This window comes from Camarhynchus parvulus, chromosome 13 (genome assembly GCF_901933205.1).
Source record: "Camarhynchus parvulus chromosome 13, STF_HiC, whole genome shotgun sequence".
In the NCBI taxonomy this organism is placed as follows: Eukaryota; Metazoa; Chordata; class Aves; order Passeriformes; family Thraupidae; genus Camarhynchus; species Camarhynchus parvulus.
The window spans coordinates 8239499-8267080 of NC_044583.1; the positions used below are offsets into that span (position 1 = coordinate 8239499).

A 27582-nucleotide genomic window follows, 5' to 3' on the forward strand; every position below is an offset into this window, starting at 1 on the left:
AGATTTTTTGAGTTTTCCATTAATTGAAAGCAGCTGCAGATTGGCACCACAAAAAGCACATGAGCTGCCCCCCTCCTGAAACACAGAGCAAAATTCACAATACTGAGAGCAAAGTTGAGTTAAAACTGTGTTCCTTGAAAGATGCATCATATGCATAAGATGCATTTATTTTTACCCGCCTTTAGCACTTGCATTCAAAGATTTAAACTGTCCAAATCTCTTCAATAAATCTAGCTCTGCACAAAATGGGTGGGATTTCCTTGAGGGCTATTTTCCCATTTCCTGAATGCTTATTTTTGTTTGTTTAAAATCATAGGAAAGCTCCAAGGCAAAGCACACTGAGAAACAAGGAGTCATTCAGAGCAGACTCTGAATTTTAAATTTAATATTTTAATTAACCCATAATTCTCTTCATGTTTTTTAAAACAAAAGTATAGCCTTTTATGAGCAAGGTTACTATTTAGAAAATAAAAATATAATCAGACTTCAGACATATGCATGAATTTCACTGAATGAAAACATCTCAATTTTTTTTAAAAAGCTATCACAAAATACAAAACAAGGTCAAGTGCTCTAAAATGAAAAACATTTAAATCTTGACTTTGTTTTGCAAACAAAGGTGACATAGTAAGAATAGAGATGGTTTCACTATCAGTAAAACCAGGCCAAGTTCTACAATCAAGCCAACATTCTTCTTTCCTTTAAAATATATTAATAAACACCCCACAGCTACCTTACTGTTCAGATTCACAGAGCAACCCATGGCAACCCAACCTTCCCCACATCAGAGTACCAAGAAAGGTATTAACAGTTTGGGTATTGATTAAGAAAATCAACAGGTGAGACAATTAATGTAAACCATCCTATTTATAAAATTATAAAATAGTTTGGGTTGGAAGGGACTTTTAAAGACCATCGGGATCCAACACCCCAGCCAGGGCCAGGGACACCTCCCACGAGACCAGGTTGCTCCAAGCCCCATCCAATCTCGACTGGAGCATTTCCAGGCATGGCAAGCCCACAGCTTCTCTGAGCAACGTGTGCCAGGGCCTCACCACCCACACAGAGAATTTCTTTCCAATACCCAATCTAACCCTGCCCTCTGTCAGTCTGAAACCATTCCCCTGTGTCCTGTCACTACAGACCCTTGTGCTGAGTCCCTCTCCAGTTCTCCTGTGGCCAGTTTAGCACTGGAGGGTGCTCTAAGCTCTCCAAAGCCTTCTCTTCTCCAGGCTGAACCACCCCAATTTTCTCAGCCTTTCCTCATAGGAGAGGCCAAAGCCCAGCTGGCTGCTGGCAGCATGTCCAGGTACACCTGAAGGGCTTCAGTGCCAACTGGGAAGCCCTGCAGTGTGCAGACTCATGGAACCTTCCCACCTGATCAATTCATCATCAATACACTGCAGCACTCCTAAACAGCTTTCCATTATTTCACTTTTGCCTTATTAGACTTCAAAACCAAATGACAAAACTCTGAAGTAAAACAGCCTCTACCCTCTGCCCACAAATATAAATGCATTTAGCTGAAGACAGAGTTGTTCTGATCCTGCAAACATCCCCCCTGACATTACCACGAGCTCCCTGAGCCCATCTCACAGGGACCGGAGCATCAGTGCTGCCCTTTTCATTTGGATAGGCCTTTATTCAATTAGACCTAAGAGCCAGGGAACAACCTTTTTCATTTTGCAATATGCTCAAACCAGTGTTTGCCCTGGCACAGGTTCTGAATGTTCCCGAGCTGAGTGGGGGGCAGGGAGTCTGTGCTAATTGCAGTCGCTCTCTCAGACACATTGCAAGACAAATCTTTGTGACTAAAAGGTTTATTTCTGTCGGCAGTCTTGAGAGGGCTCATTATAAATGATCACCAGATGTCACCAATTCTTCATAAAATACAACAGAAAGAACATTTTTTTCCCAGCAAAAAACACCCCACAACCATCAAAGTGTAACAAGAGCCATAAATACACTGTTCAGGAGTATGTTTAGTCGTAGTATAGATTCCCTTTTTCTGTTATATATCTAAAACAGCACCTACTGAAAAAGGTGAGGCATTCTAATAATGTCAGTGCTAATGACAAGCTCTCATGAGCAGATTCTGGCTTCACTCCCACCTCCAACGTGATGATTAACACATCTACAGCAGCACACAGAGCTGCAGCCCCCAGCACTGATAATGAGCCCCATCCATGGAAATGGAAAGGACCAGAGGAAATGGCCTCAAGTTGCACAAGGGGAGGTTTAGATGGGATACTGGGGAAAATTTCCTCATAGGAAGGGTTGTTCAGCCTTGAACAGGCTGCCCAGGGCAGTGGTGGAGTCACCATCCCTGGAGGCATTTAACAGATGTGTGGCGCTTGGGTCATGGGTTAGTGGTGGGCTTGCCAGTGTCAGTGCTGGCTTAATGGCTGGACTTGATGATCTTGGAGGGCCTTTCCAACCTCAGGCTTTATGAAGTAACACAACATTGCAACACGAGCGAGCAGAAGGACAGCTGGGATGCATCTTCATCTCTCTTTAAAGAAAACATGCAAGATGGTCAAAGAAAAAAAAAAAAAAAAAAAAAGGGAAAAGAAGCTTGTCACACAGACCTGTGTGCTTTACCAGGGGAATTCCCCAAGATGAATTTATGTCATACTGGTGCAAATTAAAGGCAAACTGCCCTATAAACATTCACCCTGCAGCCCTGGTCACATCCTGGCATCTCCTCTTCCAGGGGGGTTAAGCTGGAGACTGGAAGGTGTTTTCTCTTGCTAACTTCCCCTTGGCAATCCAAGCGACGAGGCTTCCTGAGGTAAATGATACACTTCAGCTGCCTATATCACTTTTCCCATTTTCAGATCTCAAATCAGATTTGGGCACTGTTTTCATTATCAGCACAGAGAAGTGTCTGAGCTACTGCCATCCCAAATCCATCAGGACATGTGTCACTCATCCCCGGCACAGTGACACATGCTGTGGGTATGCAGGCTGCCGCTCCAAGCGTTTCATCTCTTTCTGCCTCTGGGTTGCTTCAAATGAAAAATATTCTGTGCACAAACGGTGCATTGCTGCGTGCAGAGCTGTCAGTTATATTTATTTCACAAGCAGTTTAAGACATGACGTGAACTGAGTTGCTGGTAAGATTTTACTACAAGCTATCAAAGACTTAAGCAGACACCATCTATAACTCCTCGCTTTCATCCGCATCCCCACTGCCTCACGCTCCCTGTTCCAGCAGCGAGCACAGCCACAGCTTCCAAATCCCCCCAACTGTCTGCAGAGCCATTATCTCAGCACTGATAGAAACCAAAACTCACCAGGAGAAACCCAAACTTGTGATGGTCAGTCAGCAATCCCAGAAGGAGTTTTCACTGCATAGGGGACACCAAACCCAAACCCATGTCCTGCCTCCCTGTGGTAACCTTTGGCCATTGGCAGAGTAACAGATACAGCAATCTGAGGAAGTACTAAAGTGTCCACAAGAATTTGGGAACAGCTACTAGGATCCATCAGGAAAAGTCAAGAGCTCTCCCCAGACTTACTCCTGGCAAGTAATTCCATTTTAATAGAGGTTGATTTGGGATAAGCCTGCAGAATCAAATGGCAAAGCTTTGCTGTTATACTGAGGCTTACAGAGATATTAGGAATTACCAGTACTCTGTCTGAGCTCACTGGGAATATGGCATTGATTTCCAGAGCAAAATATGACACATCAGTTTGTTTTTTTTCAGGCTGCAGGGACTTGGGGTGCAAAACCCAAGGGCTCCTCCATGAGCATCAGCCCACAGCCCCAGCAGCTTGGTTTGCTGGAGCTGTACTCCTATTCCAAATGTAGGGAAAATGCTTAGCAAAAGTGCTTTAGCTTAGGCTATGACCCCAGCAATTTCTCAGGATATCAACAAGTCCTCAGAAGAACCAGGAAAAACCACCTTCAGCTGTGGCTTTCAGCTGGGGGGTACGAGCAATTAAACCAGAATCCATTAAAATGATGATGAATTAGACAGAGTGCATTAGATGCTGTAGAACTGTTTTGTATTAAGAATATATTTGGTTATTTCTACATGTGAATCCAGTCTGAAGATTTATTTATTTAGTATTAAGGGATTTCTGCAGATGGTGTTTCAAAGCAGCTCCTTAAAAATGTAAATTTGCTTGCAGGATATGAGGACACATTTTACACAAATAAACATATTCGCATTTCATTTGCTAAGTTCTATTTACACTCATATTTTCAGATATTTACTGCAGTGCAATTGTTGAAGACTTCAACAATTAAGGCTTCATCCAATCATAATAACACTCAAAAGCAAAAAATGAAATCTCAACTTTTGCTGAAGTTGTGTAAGGCTGCAAAATTCTGAGTGCAACAAAAACCCTACATCCTTACAGTATGTAAAATTTACTTATTAATATTGCCTCCTTCCCCTCTTACTCTATGATGTTTTTAAAACATGTGTTCAAATCCAGCAGCTGAGATTCCTGTGGGGATTATTTATATAGAATTTGGGGTGCAGTTTGTGTGTCCAGTAGATGATGGGGATAGAAAGGACACACTCCTCTGAGGAAGAATGAAAGCATCACCTCCTATAACCCCACTCTCTCCCTGCATGTGCAAGAACTCCTTGCTCCCTGAGCTCTTTTGCAAGAGCTAGGCAGACTTTGATGTCAGAGTCAGCACAGGTGATTTCCCAGCACCCTACAGATGAACTCCAGGATTCCCTGCTCCTGAGGCTCCCCACAGCCCTGCTGCTTTCAACACCGGCCCCACATCTGCTGCTGCTTGCTGAGCACTGACAAATTTGGCTGTGCTGAGCCTGGCAAGGAGCTTTGTTTCCAGCTGAGATGTCTTCAATTGCTCCTCACATCACAGATTTCATGTTGCTCCACAATCAGCACGTCTGCTGTTAAGCTTCCCCAGAATAAACTGCAGCTTCGTGAGTTACAGAAAAAAAATTTAAAAAGCAGGGTGAAAAGATGGGGAACAGAAGTGAGGAGGGAAGATAAGGAGGAAAAGAAGGAATCAACTAAGCCACTATTCCTTCTCTATGCCAAGCATCTTGGATACACCTTCTTGCAGATAATTTCTACAAATCAGGATGTACAAGCCATCCCTAAAGGAGCCAAAGTGACCTTAGACACTTGCATGTGGTCTGTGGGGGCTCTGCCCAACCTAGGTGTGGTTTGGAACTAACTGGAATAAGCAGTTGCACACACATTGCACTAACATGGTATTACCTTACATCCAGTCTTTGTATTACTCTGATTTCCTACCTGGCAACTTTTACAGAGTAGGTGCAAGTTTGGGCTTTTGGAGGTTGCTTCCAACAGATGGCAGAAAATTGGGAAAAGTGCCAGAGTTTCCTTTTCAAAAGCTGGCTGCTGAAGCTTCCAAAGGCAGCTCTGAGCATCTTCACTTGCAACTGCCACAGCAAGAAATTACACAAAATGTACATAAAGGGGGTTATTGAAGCATGCACGCTTTGGAACACAGAAGAAAATGTACATGCTTTTAAGAACAATAAATAGGATGGTTTTAAGTTGCAGAGTTGATTTTCAACGCTCACCTGCAGCTTTTAGAAGCTTTTTTTATTGGCATAAAATGAGAATGTGCCTCCTACTCTTCCTCCTCCTCCCCTTGTCTTGTAAGGAAATTTTGATTTTTGCCTTAAGAAGAGCTGTAGTGCCCCAAAGACCCCAGCTGGGCTGGGGATGCTCCCCCAGCAAAGCACAGGATGCTAAAAAAAGGGGCAAAAGAAACAAAAAAACCAACGTGGAGATGGGGAAAAGAGGTCAATGAGGTAGGAGGAAAGCACGGGTTTTCCATGGTGAGCAGCAGGCCAGAATCCCACCTGCTGACCAAGCTGCTGAATCCTTGCCACCTGTCTGCTTACATAATGCTTCCTCCAGCTTTCATCTAACAGCTTGAAAACTGGTATAGAACATCAAACTCTAAATCAGTGCTTCATGCTGACACACCATATGTCAGCGTGTACTTAGGTAGTCACCAAAAGTGTTAACAGCAATTATTTAAAAATTATTACAGTTTATTCATGCAGAGAATTCCTTCTTGCATTGACTCCAATCCTTCAAGGCAAGAATTTTTTTATGAGCTGCAGTTTCCCTCAATTTTCAACCTGATTTCGTGGTCTTTAACTATTTTGATTTAATTTTGGTTTAAAACAATGTACTTATTACTGAAGTGTTCATTTACAGTGCTGTTTTTAGGGGAAATTACTTAATGAATCTGAAATTAAAAGGTTTTCCTCCAAAGCATGGCACCTTTTCAGTGGTGCCCTGGTTCTGCAGAAGCAAGTAGACTGTCCTGTCTCCTGGTGCTGCTGTTTAGAACTTCTGACCATCACACGTGGGAACAGCGCCCACAGAAAACCAGTAAAAAAGCCCCTTGGTGCCCTTAGGCCCTTCACCCAAGAGCCAGGGGGAAATACAGCTGCAGAGAAGAGCCCTTTTCAGTGAGCAAAGTCTCCACTACTCAGCTTGATGCTTGTAAGTCAATTGCCAAAGGAAAAAAATTATAGTGCATAAATCCACACAGGGAGTTGAAAATAAAACTAAAGGGAGCAAAAGAGAGAGCCCACTCCCATGGGCTTTTCTCTGGTGGCACAGGCAGACCTGGGAAGCTGCCCTCAGCACTGACACAGGCTCTCCCTTGGATGAAGACAGCGTACTTTAAGAAACAGTAACTAGAGTGATCAAGTAGGGAACTAGTTAGCAGCTAATTAAAATTCCCAATTAATCACAATTTCTTCAATACAGTGTGCTGAAAATGAGTCTACAACACCCAAAAAGAAAAAAAAAACCAGCCTATTTTGTCTTTATTTGGTGCCTTGCACTGCACACCTAATGCCACCTGCCTGACAGTGTCCTTGATCCCTGAACGAGATCCCAGATCCCTCAGACCAAAACTTCAGCCTGGTCTTGCATCAAAACTGCTGAGCCCTCATCACACAATAATACACAGAAAAGTGTAAACCAACCTAAAACAGGGGCATGACAATTCTCCTCCCTGTTTCACACTAACAAAATCTATTTTTCCATTTGCCTGCACCTTTTGCTGTAAGGATCAGCAGTGCAGGGCTGGAGCAGAATGAGTTTTTATAGAAGCCAGAGGGAGCGGGGAGCCACGGTGCAAAACCCCGCTTGTGTCACCTGTCATCCTTCCAGCTCCTCCCTGCTTCTGAAATTTGGGGAGAATTCACAGGACTGAAAGGCACAGAGGGAAAAATTCTCCCTCTGGTTTCTCTCTGTTACAGGTACTAAATTCCTACCAACAGCCATTATTGATAAAAAGCTCTTTCCATCATCGGGCTCGTGCTTTCCTCATCAAAGATAACTGTAAGCTGATGGTGGAAATACAACAGCAATAAATCAATAGCTGCTGTTTTACTTGCTCTGTGCTTTTTGTTATGAAACATTTGGGGAGTTGTTTTTTCCTACTCTAATAAGCATCAAGCCAAATGCAATAATGAAGGAAAATTAACACCAACATCTTCCACAGTGCTTGGGAGCTTCCTCACATAGAATCACAGAATCATTAAAGTTGGAAAAAACCTCCAAGATCACTTCACAGTATTTACCATTAATGTCAGAGTAGAAGATATCTATAAATAATATTTTTTTTGTTTTAAACTTTTGAAAAATATGAACTTGTAACATGTATCTTAGAAACATGCACAAATTCATGCAGCATAGAAAGGCAGGACTTATCAGAGAAACTAATTCATAAATAAAGCTCCTGTTTACTCAGTATTTGAACTGTCTCAAGAGGGATAAACCTCACCTGGCTTGGCTTTAGACAGCACCTGCTCACTCAAAAGCTCATAAAGACCAAGACTGTTAATTAGAACATTATTTCTACAAGACTGTTAAGTATTTTCTTCAACACACTAAATTAGATTATTTTTTAACCTTTCTTTGAGCAAGTTTTTAGAAGGTTTTCCAATGCCATAATTCAAAAGCCACGACAACCCTGCCAAAGGATACAACGAAGAAAAACCACCTGCAGTGCCGGAATATAATTTCCAATGCCCCTAAAAATGCTCTTCCTGCATTTTAATTAAAAATTGGTATTTCTTTTTTGAAAACAACAGTCATAATCGTATTCCCAGCTTCCTCTGAACTTATTGATTGCAGATGCCTGTTGCCATCAGGCACATTTCTGAATTTGGGTGAAGCCACTGTACGTTTTTTATGCTTCAGGATAGAGCTGAGAAAAACCCTGAGCAACCTGATCCTTCCACTGCTGATGCTCTCCTATGCTCTGCACTGATTTTTTAAATTCCAGCTTCCGTTTGCAGTTTATCTTTCCTGACTGGTGCTCCAGCAGCAATGCTGAGCTCTGTGTCCTGACTGACCAGCCCCTTTACACAGGCACCTGAAATATGGCTAAAAATGTCTGTGAGGATCACTGCACTTCTCAGGGGCTGGCTCCAGTTGATGCTTGGTTAGGAAATCCCATCAAAGAGCATGGCAGCCTCCTGCCTGACACTGGGAGTATGGAAATGTCTGCTCAGTGACCAAAAGGAGGAGAAAATCAGAATAACAAAGGGAGAAACCCACAAAAACTTTAAAAAATATCAAGAACTATGATATCCCTTTTGATTATCCTATAAATAGCCTATACCTTATCCTATACAATGCTTTCGCATTCCCAGTTCAAAACAATTCATGAAGCATTTTGCAAATGTGGCTCCAGGCTGTTTTCTGATCCAATGAACATTATGAGATGATGTGAATGAAATGTCAGTAAACAGGTTAAAGATATCTGGAGATGCAGTAATTCTACCTGATTACTTTGAAATGTCAGAGTTCTCCAGCTCCTTGTTGGGGACAACGGCTTTGTCTGGAGCCTTTCCAAGGAGGAGGAAGACAAGACAAGATTTGGGGATTCAATACTGCTTCTTTTCTAAATATTGTTAGTATTTTATGTCTGTTAGTGTCAGTAAAAATAAGTTACCTTCATGATACTAAGTTATTACAAAAGAACACTTGCCAGTGGGAGCCTAACTTCAGAAGGACAGCATTCCCTGAGCTCAGGCTACCAAAGGCTTCCACTTGTGTGAACAAGGCAGTACAGATGAGATGTCAGCACAAACTAGATCCACATTCATGGGTGTAACAGCATCAAACAGGATAATGAAGCATTCCTTTAACACTTCTCCAATTCTTCATCTTGACTGCAAGGAAGTAGATAAATACACCAAGATTGAAAAGATGAAAGAAATAAAAAAGGACATGTCAGTTCACATAATATTATGAAAAACCCCTCAGCCCCGTGCAAAAAAAAAAAAAAATTAAAAAGAGACACTGTTTCTGAAAACATAAAAAGAAGCAATTTGAAGAAATTCGATCTATTGGGAAATTGCCATCAATTTAAGTAAGTGGTGAAATATGACTTTAAATAAAAACCTGAAAAAATCCCATCAGGCCAGAAAGAGGATGGATTTGGGAGAGAACTGCTCAGGAGGGCAGGGCTCCAATGATTTTCCTGGGCTGGTTGTAGCTGGAGCAGCCCTGTGGGCTGCCTGTGCCACCTTTTGCAAAGGAAAACAAAGCATTTCTGTTTTAAAAGAGCCAAAGGAATTAGCTATAACTGACGAGCCCGGAACAGCAGCCTGCAACCTGTTCACATTTCTAAAGTGAGCCCAGAGTAACTGCACTCCAATTTTCCCCAACACATTATGTAAAATAAAAGCTAGCTGAAAGCCAGTGTGGGGCCACCAAATGCCTTCATTAGCTTTCAATTTTGTTCCAGTAAAAATGCAGCCAAAATCTACTGGGTTCAGAGAGGCTGAAATTTTAGCCTTAACAGCTTTTTACTTCCTCAACACTGTACAGCTCCAGCAAGATTTTCTGCCAGTTAGTTTGGAGCTAACAAGCCATTTCCCCATTAACTCAAAACACAACGTGTCCAGGAGTATTAAGCATTTTCCACAAGGCCCTGTTTTCCACTCACTCCAAGAATGACAATACCAAATTATGAATCTAAGACAGATGTTTTCCAGATGTGCTGAGCACCTCACTTAAATGCTGGATGCAGAGCTCTTCCAAAATGCTGTGAGGGTTTTACCAGCTGCATTTAGATAGGCTGACTCCTGAGTTTCTGCTTATGGGAAACCATTCCCAAGGCAAAGACTCTCAAGAAAATGGGCACATCTCACACATGCCTACAGAGGGTGAAGGATGAAGTCTGATGGAAACCATTGGAGGGAACAAATGGGAAAGGAATGGGAAGCCATGGGTGGAGAGGTGCAGCACTGTGAGCACAACTTCATAGAATCATCACAAAATGCTGCTCATCACAAAAGAGACCTTAAAGCTCATTTCATCCAGTTCCAGCCCCCTGCCACGGGCAGGGACACCTTCCACTAGCCCAGGGTGCTCCAAGCCCCATCCTACCTGGCCTTGAACACTTCCAGGGATGGGGCAGCCACAGCTTCTCTGGGCACCCTGTGCCAGGGCCTCCCCACCCTCACAGGGAGGAATTTATTCCTAAAATCCAGTCTCTGTCCTCACTGATGGCATCGAGGCCACAGGAAAGAGCAGCTCCCTCAGCCTGCAGTGCTGTGGTGTCTGCACAGCTCCAACAGTGGAGTGCTGGAGACAGAGATGCTGCTCTGCTCCACCCTGAGGGGACCAAGGTCTCTCTCCTCCCTTCAAGCCCCTGAACACGAAACACCCACCCCAGTCCTGCAGTGCCACAGCCCCTGTGCAGCTCACAGTGAGCTCACAGCACCTGCAGTCCTTGAGCTGAGCAGGTATCCAGGCCTCTTCAATTGTTTTTTCTAGTTATTCCAGAATTCAAGTATAGCTACTTGAACACTGGCCATATGAAAACAGCACCACAGCAATTTTCTCTCAAGACTGTTTTACAACTCAAGCCAGAGGAATGCAGCAGAACCCAGAGTAGTTACCCTTCAAAACTTACATATTACCTGTGGCACACCAACCAAAAATATAAATTTCTAAATCTGTCCCTCAGCACAGCTCTGGTCCAAAAAACACACCAAATATCAGAGATTCCTGCAAGCCCTCAAGAAATGCTGCTATTGCTTCCAGTTTATCTGCAAGGCACCCAGGTGCTGTGCCAAGGGTGAGCTGCACAAAGTTGATCCAGCTGTCTGTCAGTCTTTATATAGAGACAGAGCTCCTTGTATCAGTTTATCATGGGCAGGTTATAAGAATCCCATTTCCAAACAAGATTTGCTTTAATTGGCTATGCCGGTCTTCCCAGAGGAGCATTAAGATGGGGCTTAGATAATGCTCCCACAGCAAGTAACTGCAAACCCAAAGTTAAATCTGCTTTTCTACAAATATTCAGGAACATTTGCTTCCAGGCAACACTCCTGTTAGTAAACCAATTTGCTAAAATATTCATGAATAGCAAACTACAGGGCCATGGATACAGCAAAATGCTTACATGTGACAATACAACTAAATATTCACCACAAATGTTTGCACAGTATTTGGCTTGTTCTAGATTAAATGAAAAAAACCCCAACCTGTAACAATGACTAGCATCCAGCATCATGGATTCTACTGGAAAACTGCTGAGGAGATTGGCTGGTGCTGGACAAGGATGCCCAGGATTGTCCTGTGCCCTCAGGGTTCTTGTACATCTCCAAACTGCAGAGGGACCATAAGGCACCAACACCTCCAAACCTGCCCCAAAAACCTCCTGGTGAGCTGCTGTGCAAGAGCAGGTAAATAAGGATCAATAAATAAAACCCTGGTAAAACTTCATACTGAAATTTGAAATAATTTGAAAAATAACCCCCCTCTCATTATTCCTGAAAAACAGCAAAACTCTCAACTGAACTGCCAGTGTGGCAGACTAAAGGCAAGGAAGGAAGGAAGAGGAAAGCCCTGACAGATCCTGACAGGAGACTGCAGTCACTTGCAGAAGAGACAAACCCCATGCCCACCATGGCAAACTCTTCCAGGTGAGCCTTTGCTCAACCCATCAGGCTGTTTGCAGTGCAAACAACCCTCATTCAAAAGGTAAATAAAAATGTCTTCCTTTGGACACATCACACCAATCAACTTTTTACTACAAAGGTTACATTTAAATATTTAAATACTTGGATACAGTTCAATTGTGAGCTCCCTCTCCATTGCATGGCTCATTCCTTCTCAATTTTTAACTTAAAGAGCAGAAGAGACTGAGCTCTGTTTTACTCCATCACATGGGCTCTTTACCATGGGGATATTTTTTTCACCAAGACCATTATAGGATGAGGAGGCTGCAAGTGAACTTGTGTAATTCCTGTATTTCCCTTCCAGAGCTGCAAATCCAAACATGGGTCATCCCTTTATGCCAGGACAGCAGCCTGATGCTTTCAAAGCTGCTGCACCAAGGACAGCACAATCCCACCCTTCCAGGCACAACTCTCCTCCTTGGACCACTCACCACCAGGTTCATCCCTGCTTGGGCACAAGGATTCTGTGTTCTGGAGCCCTGGCCCAGCCATATCCCTCCTTCACCCCTGTCAAAACCTACAGAAGAACCAGCCATGGGATTTTATAGGGACAGGGTACTTTTACTTTTGAGATAATTTAGCAAAAGTCCTGAAGCCTTTTTCTGTGACCTTGAGAAACTCACTGGGTCTCCTCTAGACTGCAATTCCTCTTCTGTAATGGCTGGATTACTATTTTCCTGGCATGCAAAGGTGTTGTGAGGTCTAATTCATTAATCTTTGTAAAGCATTCTAAGACACTTTGATGGAAAATTCAAAATATTATCAGTAAAGGCCTTCTATTTAAATCTCACCTGGAAACCTTCCTCTTACTCCTTAATTTGTGATTGATCCCCACTCAATTAGAGGCAATGGGATTTGCATGTGGACTCCAGCAGCAGAGCAGACCCCACAGGAAGGTGCCAGCAAGAGCAATGGTGCTAATCCACAGACAATTGGTGCCTGCACTGTGTGAGCCATGGCTGACTGCTGCACCCTGCACTGCACTGGGAGCACCTGAACCAGCCCTGGGCAAAGGGATGGGGCACAGACCCCCCCCTGCAGAAACCCCCATCCCTACACAAACCCCCCATCCCTGCACCAGCACCCAGCAATGACAGGACAAGGGAGAATGGCTTCACACTGTCAGGAAGCAGGGTTAGATTGGATATTAGGAAGAAACTCTTCCCTCTGAGTGTGCTGAGGCCCTGGCACAGGTTGCCCTGTGGCTGCCCCATCCCTGGAAGTGTTCAAGGCCAGCCTGGATGGGGCTCTGAGCAACCTGGGATAGTGGAAGGTGCCTCTGCCCATGGCAGGGGGCTGGAACTGGATGAACTGGAAGGTCCCCTCCAAACCCAAAGCAATCAATGATGTTTCTGTGATGCTCCTACACACTGCCCTGCCATTCCTACAACTGCGCTGATAATTAACTCTGTACTTTGTGTTTGACATTAATCTCTATTAATAGGATTTTTAGCAGGAAAAAAAAAGTTTCTACCCAAAGAGCTTTCAAGCCATGAGCAGACAGAATAAATCTGCAGATCACTCATTACCTCCCCATGTCAAATTTTATTATTTGTGGGAGCAGTTGCACTTCAGGCAGGCGAGCAAAGGCAGATAATCTCACCCCTGGCACCCTGTGAGCCCCTGAGGAGAGAACAGCTTCAATTCTACACCAAAAAAACAACTGGGAAATTACAAGGGGCTTTATCAGTATCCCATGCTGGAGAGTGCTCATTTCAACTCGTATTCCCATGACTTCAGGACATCTCTGGTAGGATTCAGCCCTCTCATGCATATTAGCAAGAAGTGCCTGTTAAATCCTGGTGGACAGAGGCAGGAAGGGAGTGAAGGCTGGGGGATGCTGGACCAGCTTTTTCCTTGCAGCTACCTAATTGAATCTGCAGCATCCAGCCTGTTGGTATTCCCAGACACTCAGAATTTCAATTTGCTCCAAAGATTTTTATACTGAGCACCCAGAAAAATTAGCATTTGTGCTGAATAGCTTTTAATCAGCTATTTTAATCAGTTCTTTTTATCTTTAAAGGACTTCTAAATCTCCCTGCCTCAGTCTCCCCAGCCCTAAAATTTATTCCAGCCATTTGTTTTCCTTCATTCAGCTTCCAGCGCCCTTTACCATGATCTAATCATCTTAATCTTTAATGCTCATCTCTACCTTTTAACCTTTTCAGTTTTCATTTAAAGCAATCTCTCTATCTCTCTCAGGTTTGGAGCTTTTTTATTTATTCTGAAATTAAGGTTTTCCCTGGCCCCTGTCTCAGCACAGAGCTGGAGGTGTCCTATGGAGAGTCCCTGGCATCAACCTGTGTGTTGCTTCTCAAAAGGTGACTTTTGGGGGCCTTAAGCAAGTCAGCTTTTTTTCTATTGATAAAATTTATGTAATTTTAGGGAAATAAATGTGACTTCAAAAGTATTACAGTATTTGTTTCATTCATTTGAAATTACTTGGCATATGCTAGCCTTTCCTTCCACTGGGAAAACTATGGATGTAGAAACTTCACAGAATATTTTAGTTTGGAAAAGACCTTTACGATAACTGAGCTGGGGAAAAAAGTAGACAAACTTTTGAGCATCCAAGCTCTTTTCAGGGTTGTGAGTGGTTCAGCAATGCAGGAGCTCAGTAAATGTGTCACTTTTTAATCATGACTTTGAAATGCCCCACTTTGCTGGCATTTCTCCAGTTTTACACCACTTAGAGCGTTTTGGAAAATCGCTGACGGAATGGTGAGAGCTAATATTAAATTTAACACACTAAAAAAAGCAAAACCTTTTCCTACATAAGGCTCTTCAATATTTAAGTATGTTTTGAGCTCCAAAATGAATGTACAATAAACATGAATGTGACTTGCAAAGAAAAGTGATGTGGACACAGTGAGCTCAGACTGCCACCAAATCGCAACAAGCACGTGTCAGATACAAAGAGCACACAAAAATAGATAAAAAAAGACAAACACCCCCTGACATAATGAGTGTTGCAGAAAGCAGCATCAAAGTTGGCACAGGAACTTCCACTGGTAAATACAAACCACCTCCCTGCTTCTCTTCCCACACACTTTAATTTGATTCTTCATCCTCCTCCTCTGCTCCGTCCCCCATCACAACTGCTAAGGCTGCGTTTCAAAAAAAGCTTCATTATCACCTCTCAGCTTTCCTGAAAGCACTGCAGTGAAGGTTTTGCAGACCCAGGCTTGGAGCAGATGGCTCCCTAAAGCCACCTGCATCTCATTTCCTGGCCCTCAAGAACATGAAGCTGAAACGTGGGGGGCTTCAAACTGAGACCACCTCATGGAGTATTGTCTTCCTCCACACCATGGAGATTTAGGCTGAGCTTTTCTATTTTCAACATGTAAGCAGTTCCTCTCCTACTTTACATTCATGGAGGGCAGGGATTGCTACACAGTGCTGGGTGCTGGCATGGTCCTCCAGCTGCCCATCCCTTTAACCATGGCTTCAGTGACTCCAGTTCAACCAGTACATCCTCAGTTACAAGGGGAAAACAGATTAGAAAGATTAATTCTCACTTTTCTTTTTCAAGATGTTAATACCGCTGCTGAAATATCCTTTAATTCCTTTGTTCACTAGCTGATACATAGTATGAAGCTTTTTGGTTTTATGGGAGATATTACGACCATACACATCAAGACTGGCAACTGGAGAAGATTAATAGACTGGGCCCTAAATAAGATGAGATAGGTAATAGTCACCAAATAACACTGTTCATGGGGGTCACGGTCACGACTGCTCTAAGCAAATGTTACACAATTTCATATCTAAAAAATAAAAAGCCACATCACAGTTATTCCTGCACTCCCCAAATGGCTATTGCCTCAAATTGGAGCTATAAAACCACCAAGAATGCTGGACAGGGATCACATCAGATAACACCACTTTTTCCACTAGGTTCATCCATGGTGTCTGTTCCTCAATTTTGGCTTTACTGACTGGAACTAAAATCTGTCACTGGTCTATGCAGTCCCAGCAGCAGGGAAACAGATTTTTATTTCTGGCCAAGCAGAAGCAGGTAATGGCCCTGCTGTGAGGAGTTCCAGTGAGCATAACTCATCTTTTGATTGACCATATGAAAAGATGTCCATCAGTGTCCACCGCAGGATTCCAGTCCCACTTTCCCTCCCACCTGTGGGATTCCCATTATGGCCATGAGGTCTCCAGCAAAGGTTTTCTATTACTAATATGTAATTAATATTTAATTAAAGATCTCTTTTTGTTAGACTTTAGTATCTCTACTATTTTTGATTCTTTTGCTTATGCCTAGACTTTCCCCACTCTTACTGGCATTTAATTTCCAGTGAAAGCCCACCTATACCAGGGAGTTTCACAACTGACTGTTAGCCAAGATTTCCCTCCCATGAATTTCAGGAATGTAAGCATTCAATTTCTCTTAAAATGGAAAATACTGTTCAAGATCCTAAACCTATTCCTAGAAAATTTCTATTACCAAAGCTAGGAGCAGACTAGCAGTCCCTTATTCGTATCCTCAAATAAATCAATGGAATTTCCATAATTTACCCCAAAGATTGATGCAGTCTGTTTATTAGGTGTAAAGCTATAAATCACATTTAAGAGCAGTCAGCCTGAAAAGCCAGGTAAAATTGATCCCTCCCCAAAAGACTAAGTGGAGGGAGCTGAAAAGGCAGTGTGAGAATAGAAAGGAATCCCTCTGGAATTCAGTTTATTAAGAACTGTATCAGCTCTACTGACAGCAAACACATTCCTTCATTTTATATAGCACTTATCTCTCTTTATAACACTTTAAACTCCTAATATATTTACACTGGACACTGAAATGATCATTAGAGGCTTGACCTCCATGCCAAAGCCCCCAGCCTCCTCCAGCAGGGATTAATTGCCTTCCTCCCAGCCGCCCCTTCCCAGCTCGCGGCCACCGGAGCAGTCTGGCAGCACTGCTGCAAAGTTAAATCAGCAAATATTAATTGCCAGCTGGGAAAAGTGCCATTAGTTCACACTCAGAATTTTTCCAGCTGGAAAGACAGAGAGTGTTAAATGGAGCAGATTTCCTTCCAGTCTGCAAACCAGCAATGGAGCGGGTCTGCCTGTGCTGCAAGCACATAATGAGCAAAACATTCAACACCTTCCCAGAGATGTTTTGAAATGCTATTCCGTAGAACAAATTACTTCTGGAAGTAACAAAGCACCGAACTAACACATGGACAACAAATAAAGTACAGAGGAAATAAACTACCACCACCTGAGGCTGAATTCATATGTATTTGAGATTACTGCAGTGATACAAGTTATCAGCCTGCTTCTTTGGTTTTTTTCCCAGGTTTGTAATTTATTTACATTCAAGCATAGAAAATTTTCTGTCAACATGCAGAAGATTATCATTTTTCTTAATTAGAAAAAATCTTTTTGAGAACTGGAAGAAAGATAAGAGTGGTTGAAAATGAAAGATGCCATTACCTAAGGTCATGAAATCATAAGATTATGGGATGATAAGGGCTGGAAGAGGCTTCCATCAAAACATTTAGTGCAGGGTCAGACTAGGTTGCTCAGGGCTGTTCCCAGCCAGGTTCTGAAAGCTCCCAGAGATGGAGATGGCACCTGGGCAGCCTGTCCCAGCCCTCAACCAGTCTCCAAGGAAAAGCCATCTCCTTACATCAGCTGAACATCCCATTTTAGCTGTGTCCTTTGCTTCTCATTCTCTCTCCATGCAGATCCAGGTTCCATCCTCTGCTACACTACCTGTGCATAAATGCCCTGAGAGAGCACATTATTCTGGCTCTACCAATGTGCAAACTACCTGCGCATAAATGTCCTGAGAGAACCCATTATTCTGGCTCTGTCAATGGGCAAACACACTCACACGTGTGCACACGCACAACAACCCAGCACACAGGCATGCACACTCCAGAAGCCTTTATATATAAATTCATGGCATGAAATATTGTTCTGAGCATCAGTGTAAGCCTCAAACCAAACAGTGTGACTGTGTGTGTGTAACAGAAAGGAGAAAGGCAGGCGGTTTTTCACAGAGATTTCTTATAAAATTCTGTACAAAATATGTACAAAATTATGATTTATTATGGGGCAAGAAACGACCTTGTATAAGGAGGAAAATTACTGCCAGATAGTTGCTTAAAAGAAAAAAAAAACAGACATATTTTAAGCAACGGGACAAAATTATTGAAAAATTAATACTGACATTTCAGTAGAGAAGGAAGGAAGAGAATGGGACTGGAATACCAGACATGAACATGCTTTTACAGCACACCATCTCTCTGCATAAAATTCTGTCAGGTTTCATAAAATTAGAGCTTTGGTACAAGTGGACCAAATGGACAAAAAAATATATTAAGTAGTCAACACAGGTATAGTGCATTTTCATAATGGAAAGTTCAAGAATTTGGTCAGCTAAGTTGGACTGAATTCATTCCAGAGCACAAACTCAATCTGACCAGCTGCAGCACAAAGCTGCTGTACAGGCTGGCAAGAAAAGCTGAGCTTTTTATAAAAAACCCAATCCACCTGGATAAAGAGAGAATGTCAGAACCACAGAAAACAACGAATGAGCTTCAGCAAGCAAACATGGCTGCCCTCCTCCAGCAAGGGCTTGGCTGATGCACAGGAGTTCTGAGATTGCTGATCAAGCAGAAAAAAGCAGGAAGAAAAAGAAAGAAAGGGGACAATTACTCCTAAATCCTGAAAATGGAAAATCACAGCTCAAAACAGAATTTCTGTAATGTATGCAAACTGCTAGGGAAGTGCACTGCTCTGATGTTTCTGGTGGAAGGAAGAAGGTAAGGGAAGAAAAATTATTGGACGGTGTCTGCACAGCTATCTCTGGCCAAAAATAATAAGAGAAAAGCAAGGGAAGAGACAGAGTGGGTGTAGACAGTCAAAAGGAAAGAAAAATGAAAAGCAGTGGAAAAAAAGGGGACTACTGCTATGAAAAAGCAAAGTGTAGTCCAAAATACTGTGTTAAAATGATATAACCTCATTATCCAAGGCATTTATTCAAATAGGAACATTTTCAGGCCAAGTGCTCATTCTGGACATCCATGGGACAATTGTCATTATGAGCACAGCTATCTTTCCAGTCTTCATAAGTATTGGGAGAATTTTTGGGGAAGAAAAACTTCTTTATTTTCACTTTTATTCACTTTTATATTTATGTATTTTCTTACCCAGTAAAAATCACCAACACCTCAATCAAATGACTACAGAAACTCACAAAGTAGTGAAAACATAGAAAATGAAAAAAACCCTGCCACATGGTAGAAAAGTCCTAAATAGAACCTTTTCCTATGGGAACACCAAACTGTATTTCACACCAGGAAGGACAACTAGATCAAGGAGAATGTGAAGGGCTGTGAGTGGGATTGACATTTCTCTTGAGATCTCTGGGTTTAGGGCTTCTGCTTCACAGTATTTCCCTTGTGACTTCAAACTCCCAAGTGAAATTTCCCACCTATTTCCTTTATCAAATGAAGAAAAGGGACTGCATTTATAGTTTTGTGTAAGGGGAACTGAGCTGCATCAGAGGCTGAAGGATAAAGCCTGGGGAGATCACTCCTGCTGAGATCTCTCATTTCCACAAGTTTTTTCAATATTTTGGACCCTCAAGATTTCAAGGAGCCATTTTATTCCAGGCTGGACTAAAGAAATCAATAATTTTTCCAGGGACAAATTTTCTTCTGCTCTTCCTAATACTATTACTGGTACAGAATGCAAATGCTTCTACTCACACAGGAATATCTGCTGTCCACTAGTATTTACAAAGCACTTCACATCTGATAAATATGCTAAAAGATCAAAAAATCCTTTCCCAAAACACACAAAAGAAAACAAATCTCTGCTGTTTGGTTTATTGTCAGTTTACTGTGGATAGGCCTAGCTCAGCCAAAGTAGAATCAGGGTATTTGATCTCTGTCTTACTTTAAGTCCATCCAGTTTGTCACTGATAACTGGGCAAACTGGCAGAGCACACACAGACATCCAGTCTGTAGCATCCCTCAGCTCTACACAGGAATTTAAATCTTAATTGAACAAGTCAACAGGGACAAAAAAAAACTTGAAGCAGCCCACTCATCAGTCTGACTGTACCCAAATAATTAAATTATCTACTTGATTGAAAGCAAACAGAAAACACGTGCAAGGTGTCCCTGACCACACCAGTGAGACTGGAACAGGAGGCTCATTAAGGTCACTTCCAACCCAAACCATTTGGGGATTCTGTGATTTTGCACCTTAAAGGTTTTTCTCCAGGCAAAGTCTTACATTTCATGTTACACTTATAATGGTGCTTAAAAACCTGTACCTTAATTGCTGACTGAAAATTTTGATTTAAGGGAAGCCACTATCATTCTTGATTTAGAAATAGGAGACTAAAGTACCAATAAACAGAGCGATACACAGAAGGTTACTCAGGAACTGCATGGTAGAAAAAAGGGCTGAAGCCAAGTATTTCTATGGAGTCCCATTCTGTGGGATTATTCCCCACTTAAGGTAAACTTTTTTCTGTATGTTATCTCTGCAGACAGAGGTGTGAAGTACATTTTTATTTATTCACGTGGGAAGAGAAGTGAGCTTGTTTCTTTCTTCCCTTCCATAAAGCTGTTATTCTGCTGAAAAGCAGATTTAAGCAGTGCTCCCTGGCAAGAGTTCAAGGGTTACTTTAAACTGGGACACAAAACTCCTACTTTCTGACATCATTTCATGGTGTGTTCAGGGAAGTATTCAAGCGTGACATTCTATCATTAGGCATAATACAGCCACTGCAGGGGCTGATTACTGCAATAAGAACTCATTTTCTTTAACACTATATGTGATAAGGAACAAATAGAAACCCAGGGCAGACACACTGTCATAAAAAGGTAGGTGATGTCAAGAATGAAAAGCCCAAGGAATGTTCTTGGTAGTCAGGGAAAGAAAATCCCCTGAACTGAGTGGGGAGTTGCTGAGCATCTTTGAAATTAAGACTTTCCCTTTCTTTGCAAGGTTTCTCATGCTGCAGAGGCCCACCTGCATCTTACTCAGGGATGGACACTGTTTCCAGCTTGATCCATACCCTGATCTGACTTGATACCCAGGGGCAGAAGCACAGCAGTTGGAGCAAGGCACAAGTGTCCTTTTTAGATACTCCTTTTTAATGTGACAAGCAAAAAATCCCTCTTTGCTTGACATACTCATGCGCTTGAAATATGCCTCTGGGTGACCCCTTCCATGATTTACTTTCTACAAGGTCTATTGATCCTAATTACTTGTTTGGTAAATTTAGAGGCTGCCTGTGACAAACTAACCCAGAGTGTTCACCAAATCAATGCTCTGACCAGTTGTGTTGTCCTCTCCACAGCCAGATTTCAAAACAAATGAGACTTTGCAATGCACTGCAAAGCAGTACCTACATACCACTGGAAAAATTTTAGTCACAAAAAGACACAATGTCTTCTCCAAGACGCAAGAATGGCACTGCTTTTCTATCTCCAAAGGGTATCACAAGGATATATTAATAAGCCTCTCCAAATGGGCTCCTGTTTCTTAAATAGGCTCTCCTAGCATCATGTTAGCAAAGAAGAACTCAGGATGGATAGCTCTGTATACAGACAACCTCCTTGGGGGCTTAAGTGAGCTGAAGATAAAGGAATTATTTTCATATTTGATCATGTAAATGTCACTGGATATATTTGCAACAACACAATCAAATCTTCCTGTAGGTATAAAGAGTCATATTTGGCAATGAGCTTTCAAGATATACTTGAGTAAGGCCCTTTGTGAGACCTCTCATTAGAAGTAAAATAATTTACAGCTTCTTCCATTCTTTGGCATTTTATCACATGCTCCTCTCCTGCAGTCTCCCTTGATGGCAGGATGGTACATGGCATACAAAATATTAAGGGGAAAGATTTGGGACTGGCTTTGGTGAAAAATTGATAATTAAATTTGCTACTGAACCAGTAAAAGAGCTCCAGATGTATGCATCCCACTGGTTACCAGAACTGTCTTTAAAGTTATTTAAAATCTGTCCCCATTCCTTATTTCATTTAAGCAGCTCCTTTCCTTTGCCTGTGTCATTTGCCTAACTAGGTTTTCGTTTCTCAATGTTGCAGCAAACTTTTGTTTACACCATCTACTTTTTCTTAACATCTTTGTCTTGTTCAAAGCCTTTTCAAATGAATTGGACTGTAAAAAGTTATTAAACTAGCAGCTGAAAGTACTGAGCAGCACAACTACAGTGCACACAATGCATACAGTGATGTTAATTATTTACCAGTTCCCAGTATGATTACATTTTGCATGGCAATGGCACTCAGGGGCTTAATAGCTGCATAAAACATTGTGTATGTTCTCTGCTGTCCTGGAATAAATCATCCCTGAAAAATTTAGCTCTTAGAAATAAACCACACCATTCAGCCATTTACCAGGATTACGACGAGCGATGAAAGCCCTACAGAAGTATTTATTTTCAACAACGCCCTACCTTTGAAGAAACAGTCCTTGCTGTGGATAATGTAGATTTTCTTCCTCTGCAGGCACGAGGCTCGATGCAGCTGGCAGTGATTTTCATAGAACCTGCCATCAGATCCACAGACGGGCATGTAGGTGGCCTTGCAGTCCTCCACACACCGGCACTCGGGCTGCTGCGTGTCCCCGTTGAGCACACACCGGCTGCCCCGGCCGCAGAACCTCCTCTCGCAGGGCGCCCGCAGCCCCTCCTGCCCCTGCAGCACTGGGGACAGCAGAAAACGCCACCATGAGCCACATTCACCTCAACAGGCCACACAGCTGCTGCAGCAGCACAGCCCTGACGGGAGCAGCAAAGGTGCTGGAGGTACAAAGCGCTCCCCTTTGAACAGCAGCAGCTCGAAGAGCGCTCAGATCTGCACTCCCAGACCTCCAGCTCTCCCTCATCACTACACTGAGCGTGTGCTCAAAGCGCTTCCTTGGAAAGTGATGGACACATAACCCTTTGTTCTGTTAGCTCTTCACAAAACTGGAGCCTAGAATAAAGCCCAGTGAGCGCATTTCAGTGCCCACACTTTGACCATGAGTTACACTCAGAAAGCAATTCTGAAACCCTGCGCTACTCCAGCCACAAAACTCAGCAAAGTGCCCTAAGTGTCAGCACTCAGCTCCTGTGCACATTCAGAGTCCAGCTCTCACCATGGGAGCCAGAAGCTCCCACCCAGAGGCAGAACATCCTCCTGGCTAAAATTCACACAGGTTTCAAGGAAAGCTCACACAAACAACTGCTGAGAGCTTTTGAACAAATAACCCCCAAGAAAGACTGCTACTGAAAGGAATGTTACTGAATATCACTGAAGGGAATGAAATGGGAAAACGCTAGTCATCCAAAAAGGGACCATCAGTACCTACTCCTACACTCTGAGTAATGACATATAGTGAAAAATAACTTTCTACTGCTTATAAGAATTCACTGGATATGGTATTCTGAATATTACGTGGTCTTTGATATTATTAAAAGGACTGCCCTTGTACTATAACATTTTCTGCTTATGAAGTTTCTTCACTTAAAGGCTTACAGTGAACATTACTAAAATTCACACAGGACAGGGCACTTCCAAACAAGCCACTACTTAGAGCAATAATTAGCATTACACTCAATGAAGAGATTTTCAGGAAATTAGATCATTCTCTGCTAATTGGAGTTCACCAAGTTGAGCATTAGAAAGGGGAATTGCAAAAGGCACCATTATACCATGATCAAGCCTTTCCTTGTGCAAAAACCCACTGCCAGCCTTGCACAGCCTTCCAACAGCCAGACTCTGGCTGTTGCCAGACTGGTCCTACTCGCAGGTCCTACCAGTAGGCTGTTGCCTACTGAGACAGGGACTCAGTCTGGACCAGCAAGATGGTTTGGAAGCAAATCCCTTTTCTCTACATTTACCACATGCAGTTTGGCTCTTGGAAAGGTTTTGGTGTGTGCCAGCTCTCAGAGCATGTTCAAGTGCAAGCACTACTCCAGGCGTGCTGCAGCACCCAGTGGAACACACCCTGCAGCACCTGGGATGCCACAACATCTTCTAAAGTATACCCAGCGCTTTTCCCTTCACAGATTTTTCCAGCAGCCAAACAGTTCAGTGTAGGACTGCAGACCAGATCCCATCCAGCCCCTTATCACATGCAAAAGAGATGTGAGAAGCATCAGTACCAGCTACGTCAATCTCATTTTATCATGTTAAATTCCCTGCTAACATCAACACAGCCCCTGCCTGCCCAGCATTTCATGCCAATGCAAAATGTCCCAGTGTTGAAGCTCCATTTCATCTACTTGTGGTCAAGGGGTTAAAAGCGTGTGCACAGAGACAAGCAAGAGTTTCTAACAACAACCCATTTTCCCTGGTCCCCATTAAGCCTTTGTTTTTATCACAGTAAATCTGAAAGGGAAAAAAGTCTGTTATTGGAGGATTACCTATTTGACTCAATAACTCATTAAAATTCCTCCAGCTTGGCAAGCTAAGAAATATTGACTTTTCCTGACTTGTAATAAACTAGAAGGTCAAAGCATCTCTGAGCAGTGCACAAAGCACAGCTCATGGAAGGAGTATTTGACTATTCTTTACTTACTTCAGTAATTGTTCCAGAATTTTTGCAAATTATCCTCAGAAATCCAAATTTTGTGACCTCAGGGAGACCTCACTGTAAAGGTCATATTATCTATCAGTGCCTGCTGTAAATCAGAGCAGCCCAAAGGATGAGGACTTAAGGAAGCTCTGGTCCAGCCTCCTCTTCCTCCTCTCAGTAGCAGGACCTGCATCAGCACAGGCATTTGCCTTTTTCCATCACAATGTTCCTTAAAAGACATGTTTTGGGGACTGTGGTTGATATTAAAGTTATTTAAAAATCAAGATTCAGCAACTATTATTGTCTATATAAATGTCATTCAGATACAACTACAGCAAAGACCTTCAGGGGCTGCCTTGATCACTAAAAATTGATCTCTCAGAGCTTGCACCATCCAAGGACTGTGTTATGCATCTCACTGAAGGTTACTGCTGCCTCCTCAGTCAAGGTACTGCTCTAATTTAATGCACCAGGTCACATCTGAGCAGGTGACAGCTGTGCCCTGCCCTGAGAGCAGCAAAAACCCTCTTAAGAGCCTCAAGTAATCCTGGTATTTTGATTTTTAATATAAAATTTGCACAACTGAAGACACAGAATGGGATTTTAAAGTTTTTTAATGGTACATCAAAGATTTGTTAAAGAACCAGCCTATAAAAATATAAAATACTAAATCCTTCCTCCATCTATCCCAGTTACTATGGAAAAATCCCAGATACCCTGGCTATATTTATGCTTTATTCATTTTGTTCAGTTTAATTTACTCCGTGTTCCCAGATGGACAACTCCTGGTTAAACAGCTTAGTTTGGTAAAGGGATAAGAAATATACCCCACAAACAGCCAGAAAGGAAATATTCAAGTATTCTGGAATCCTGATGTGCTTCTCCTGTCCAAGTCCACTCTGAAATCCCTGTGCCTGCAGGCAGAGTGCTAACATCAGTTATCTTTGCCAGAACCTCGTAATGTTGACAGCAGCTCTTTAATTCAATTATTATTTGCATAATCCTTTGAAGAACTAAAGCTCCCCACAAGCTCACTCAGCTGTACCAATGGACCCCCTGCCCAGCAAGGAGAGCAACAGGGTGTGGAACAGAACAGAGCAAACGGAGAGGAAAGGAAGTGTTTGACTGTGCAAGCACTGTTGTCTTTATCCAATAACTAATTTATCTGGAGCAGCACCATGAACCATGGAAAGCAACTTTCCTTGATTGCATCAAGTTGGATTCCACAGGCAAGACACTGGTGTGCAGCTCACAGTTGTGAAACATGCCTTCCACTGCTTTTTTAGGAACTATTAAAAGTGACTGAACTCCTCACTCTTACAAGGATTATTAAAAACAGAAATGGGAACAGCAATCAAGTGAAACTACCAACTAACTGCAGAAAGTATTTATGAGCCCCACTGTACTGCATGGAGAAGGCATAATTTATTCAATTTATTAGTTGCAAAGAAGGTAATTTACATAGGTAAAAAGTCTATCATCTTGCAAAGCAAGACACTCTTCAACACCAATTAATGATGCTCACCATGGACAGTCTGAGGTGTTACATTCCACTAAGGACAGAAGGATGGACAGAGGAAGCCCAGCCTCATACACCCATGAACACACCTGACTTCTCAAATTAGATCCTGGTTGCCCCTGAGAAATTTGGAATTCCAGTGGAAAACTGACAAGAGCTTGGTGCAGGCAGAAAATAACTGAGCTCAGGAACTTCATAAGCTCAGGCTGCTTGCATCTCAAAGCAAGACTTTAATGAGGAAATTAAGATGTTCCTGCCACATTGGAGAATGCACATCCTCTAACTGTGCATTAATTCCTAAAGACAGGGACCTCATCTACCTTTTGCACACCACTAAATGTGTTACAGATCAGACTAAGGCACACAGGCTTTTTTTTCTTCTCTCCCAAATACAATCCTAGTCCTTACTGCCTCAAAACTCCCAAAGGAAGGCTGGGTTCAGGACAAGCACTGGTTTCACTTAGGACCAGCAAGACAAATCCATTGCAGAAAGCAAACCCAAAAACCAAACAGCTCCATCATATCACTGGTCATAGAAAGTGACTTATACACAGCAGAAATGTAAATTATTACATTTATATGTTAAAAGGAAATTTGGCCTCAAGTAACAGTGAGCTCCAGCAGGCAGCTGGGTATCCAGGTTTATTGCTGAAGGAAGAAGTTTAGACATTACACCAGAGCTAGGGCTAAAACTAGAAACTTTAATTATAGATGACTGAAACTGGAAGCTTTGATACCAAGCCCTTCCAAGGCAATGATGTACCTTGCAAATGTTGTATTAAAATAAAAATAAAATCCAACCCCCTGTGACAGTGATCCACACAGATGTACAGTTCAAGTGTGTATTTACATGCACCCAGTCCCACACAGATTATGCACATCCACACACTTCCCATGCACCTCCCTTGCCACAACTCATTTTTGCTGGTGACACAAAGTCAGACGCTGCAGCACAGCTTCCTAAACCTTCCTTACCCAGCACATCTTAAGTAGATTCTTGAGTAACTCATGGTTGGAAGCAGCCAAAGTTGAGCTACATATGGAGCCTGGGTTATGATCAGCAAGCAAATTGTGTGCTGCACATGTCCTTACTGGCACAATGCAATAAGAAAGGAAACAAAGCAGGAATTTCATAATAATCTCTATTATGGGACCTCTCTTAGAGTTCCTGGGTTTTTCTTTGTGTGCCTGACAGGAGAGCAGAGAAGCCATGGTAAATCACCTGGGCAAGGCAACAGCAACTTCATTGTCTCTGTTACTAGCCTAATGGTGCTATAATTTATTTATTTTTACAAAGCAAAAATGGTGACTTGTCCTGGAGAATAACACAGAGAATAAGATGTGTTTCAAGCATATGATTTGCTATAGGTACAAACTATTTTCTTTCAAGATCCATGAGACAACTCTGTGGGTTTGTGCACATCTTGGAGCAGGATGGAGAGGGACACATCAGCCTTGGAAGAGGAGGACAGAAAATCAATAATTTTCACCAGTTTAGATGGCCTACATGAAACAAAAGGCAGGATC

The 27582-nt window shown here is 42.5% G+C and overlaps 1 protein-coding gene across 4 annotated transcripts in view; it reads right to left on the minus strand.

The window, feature by feature from the left end:
* FSTL4 (follistatin like 4) overlaps positions 1-27582 on the minus strand; it is a 220281-nt gene that overhangs the window by 119263 nt on the left and 73436 nt on the right. For all 4 annotated transcript variants that reach the window (XM_030957556.1, XM_030957558.1, XM_030957555.1 and 1 more), the window contains exon 4: positions 22432-22680. In XM_030957556.1, the coding sequence (XP_030813416.1) occupies positions 22432-22680 (249 nt within the window). The remainder of the gene's footprint in view (positions 1-22431; positions 22681-27582) is intronic.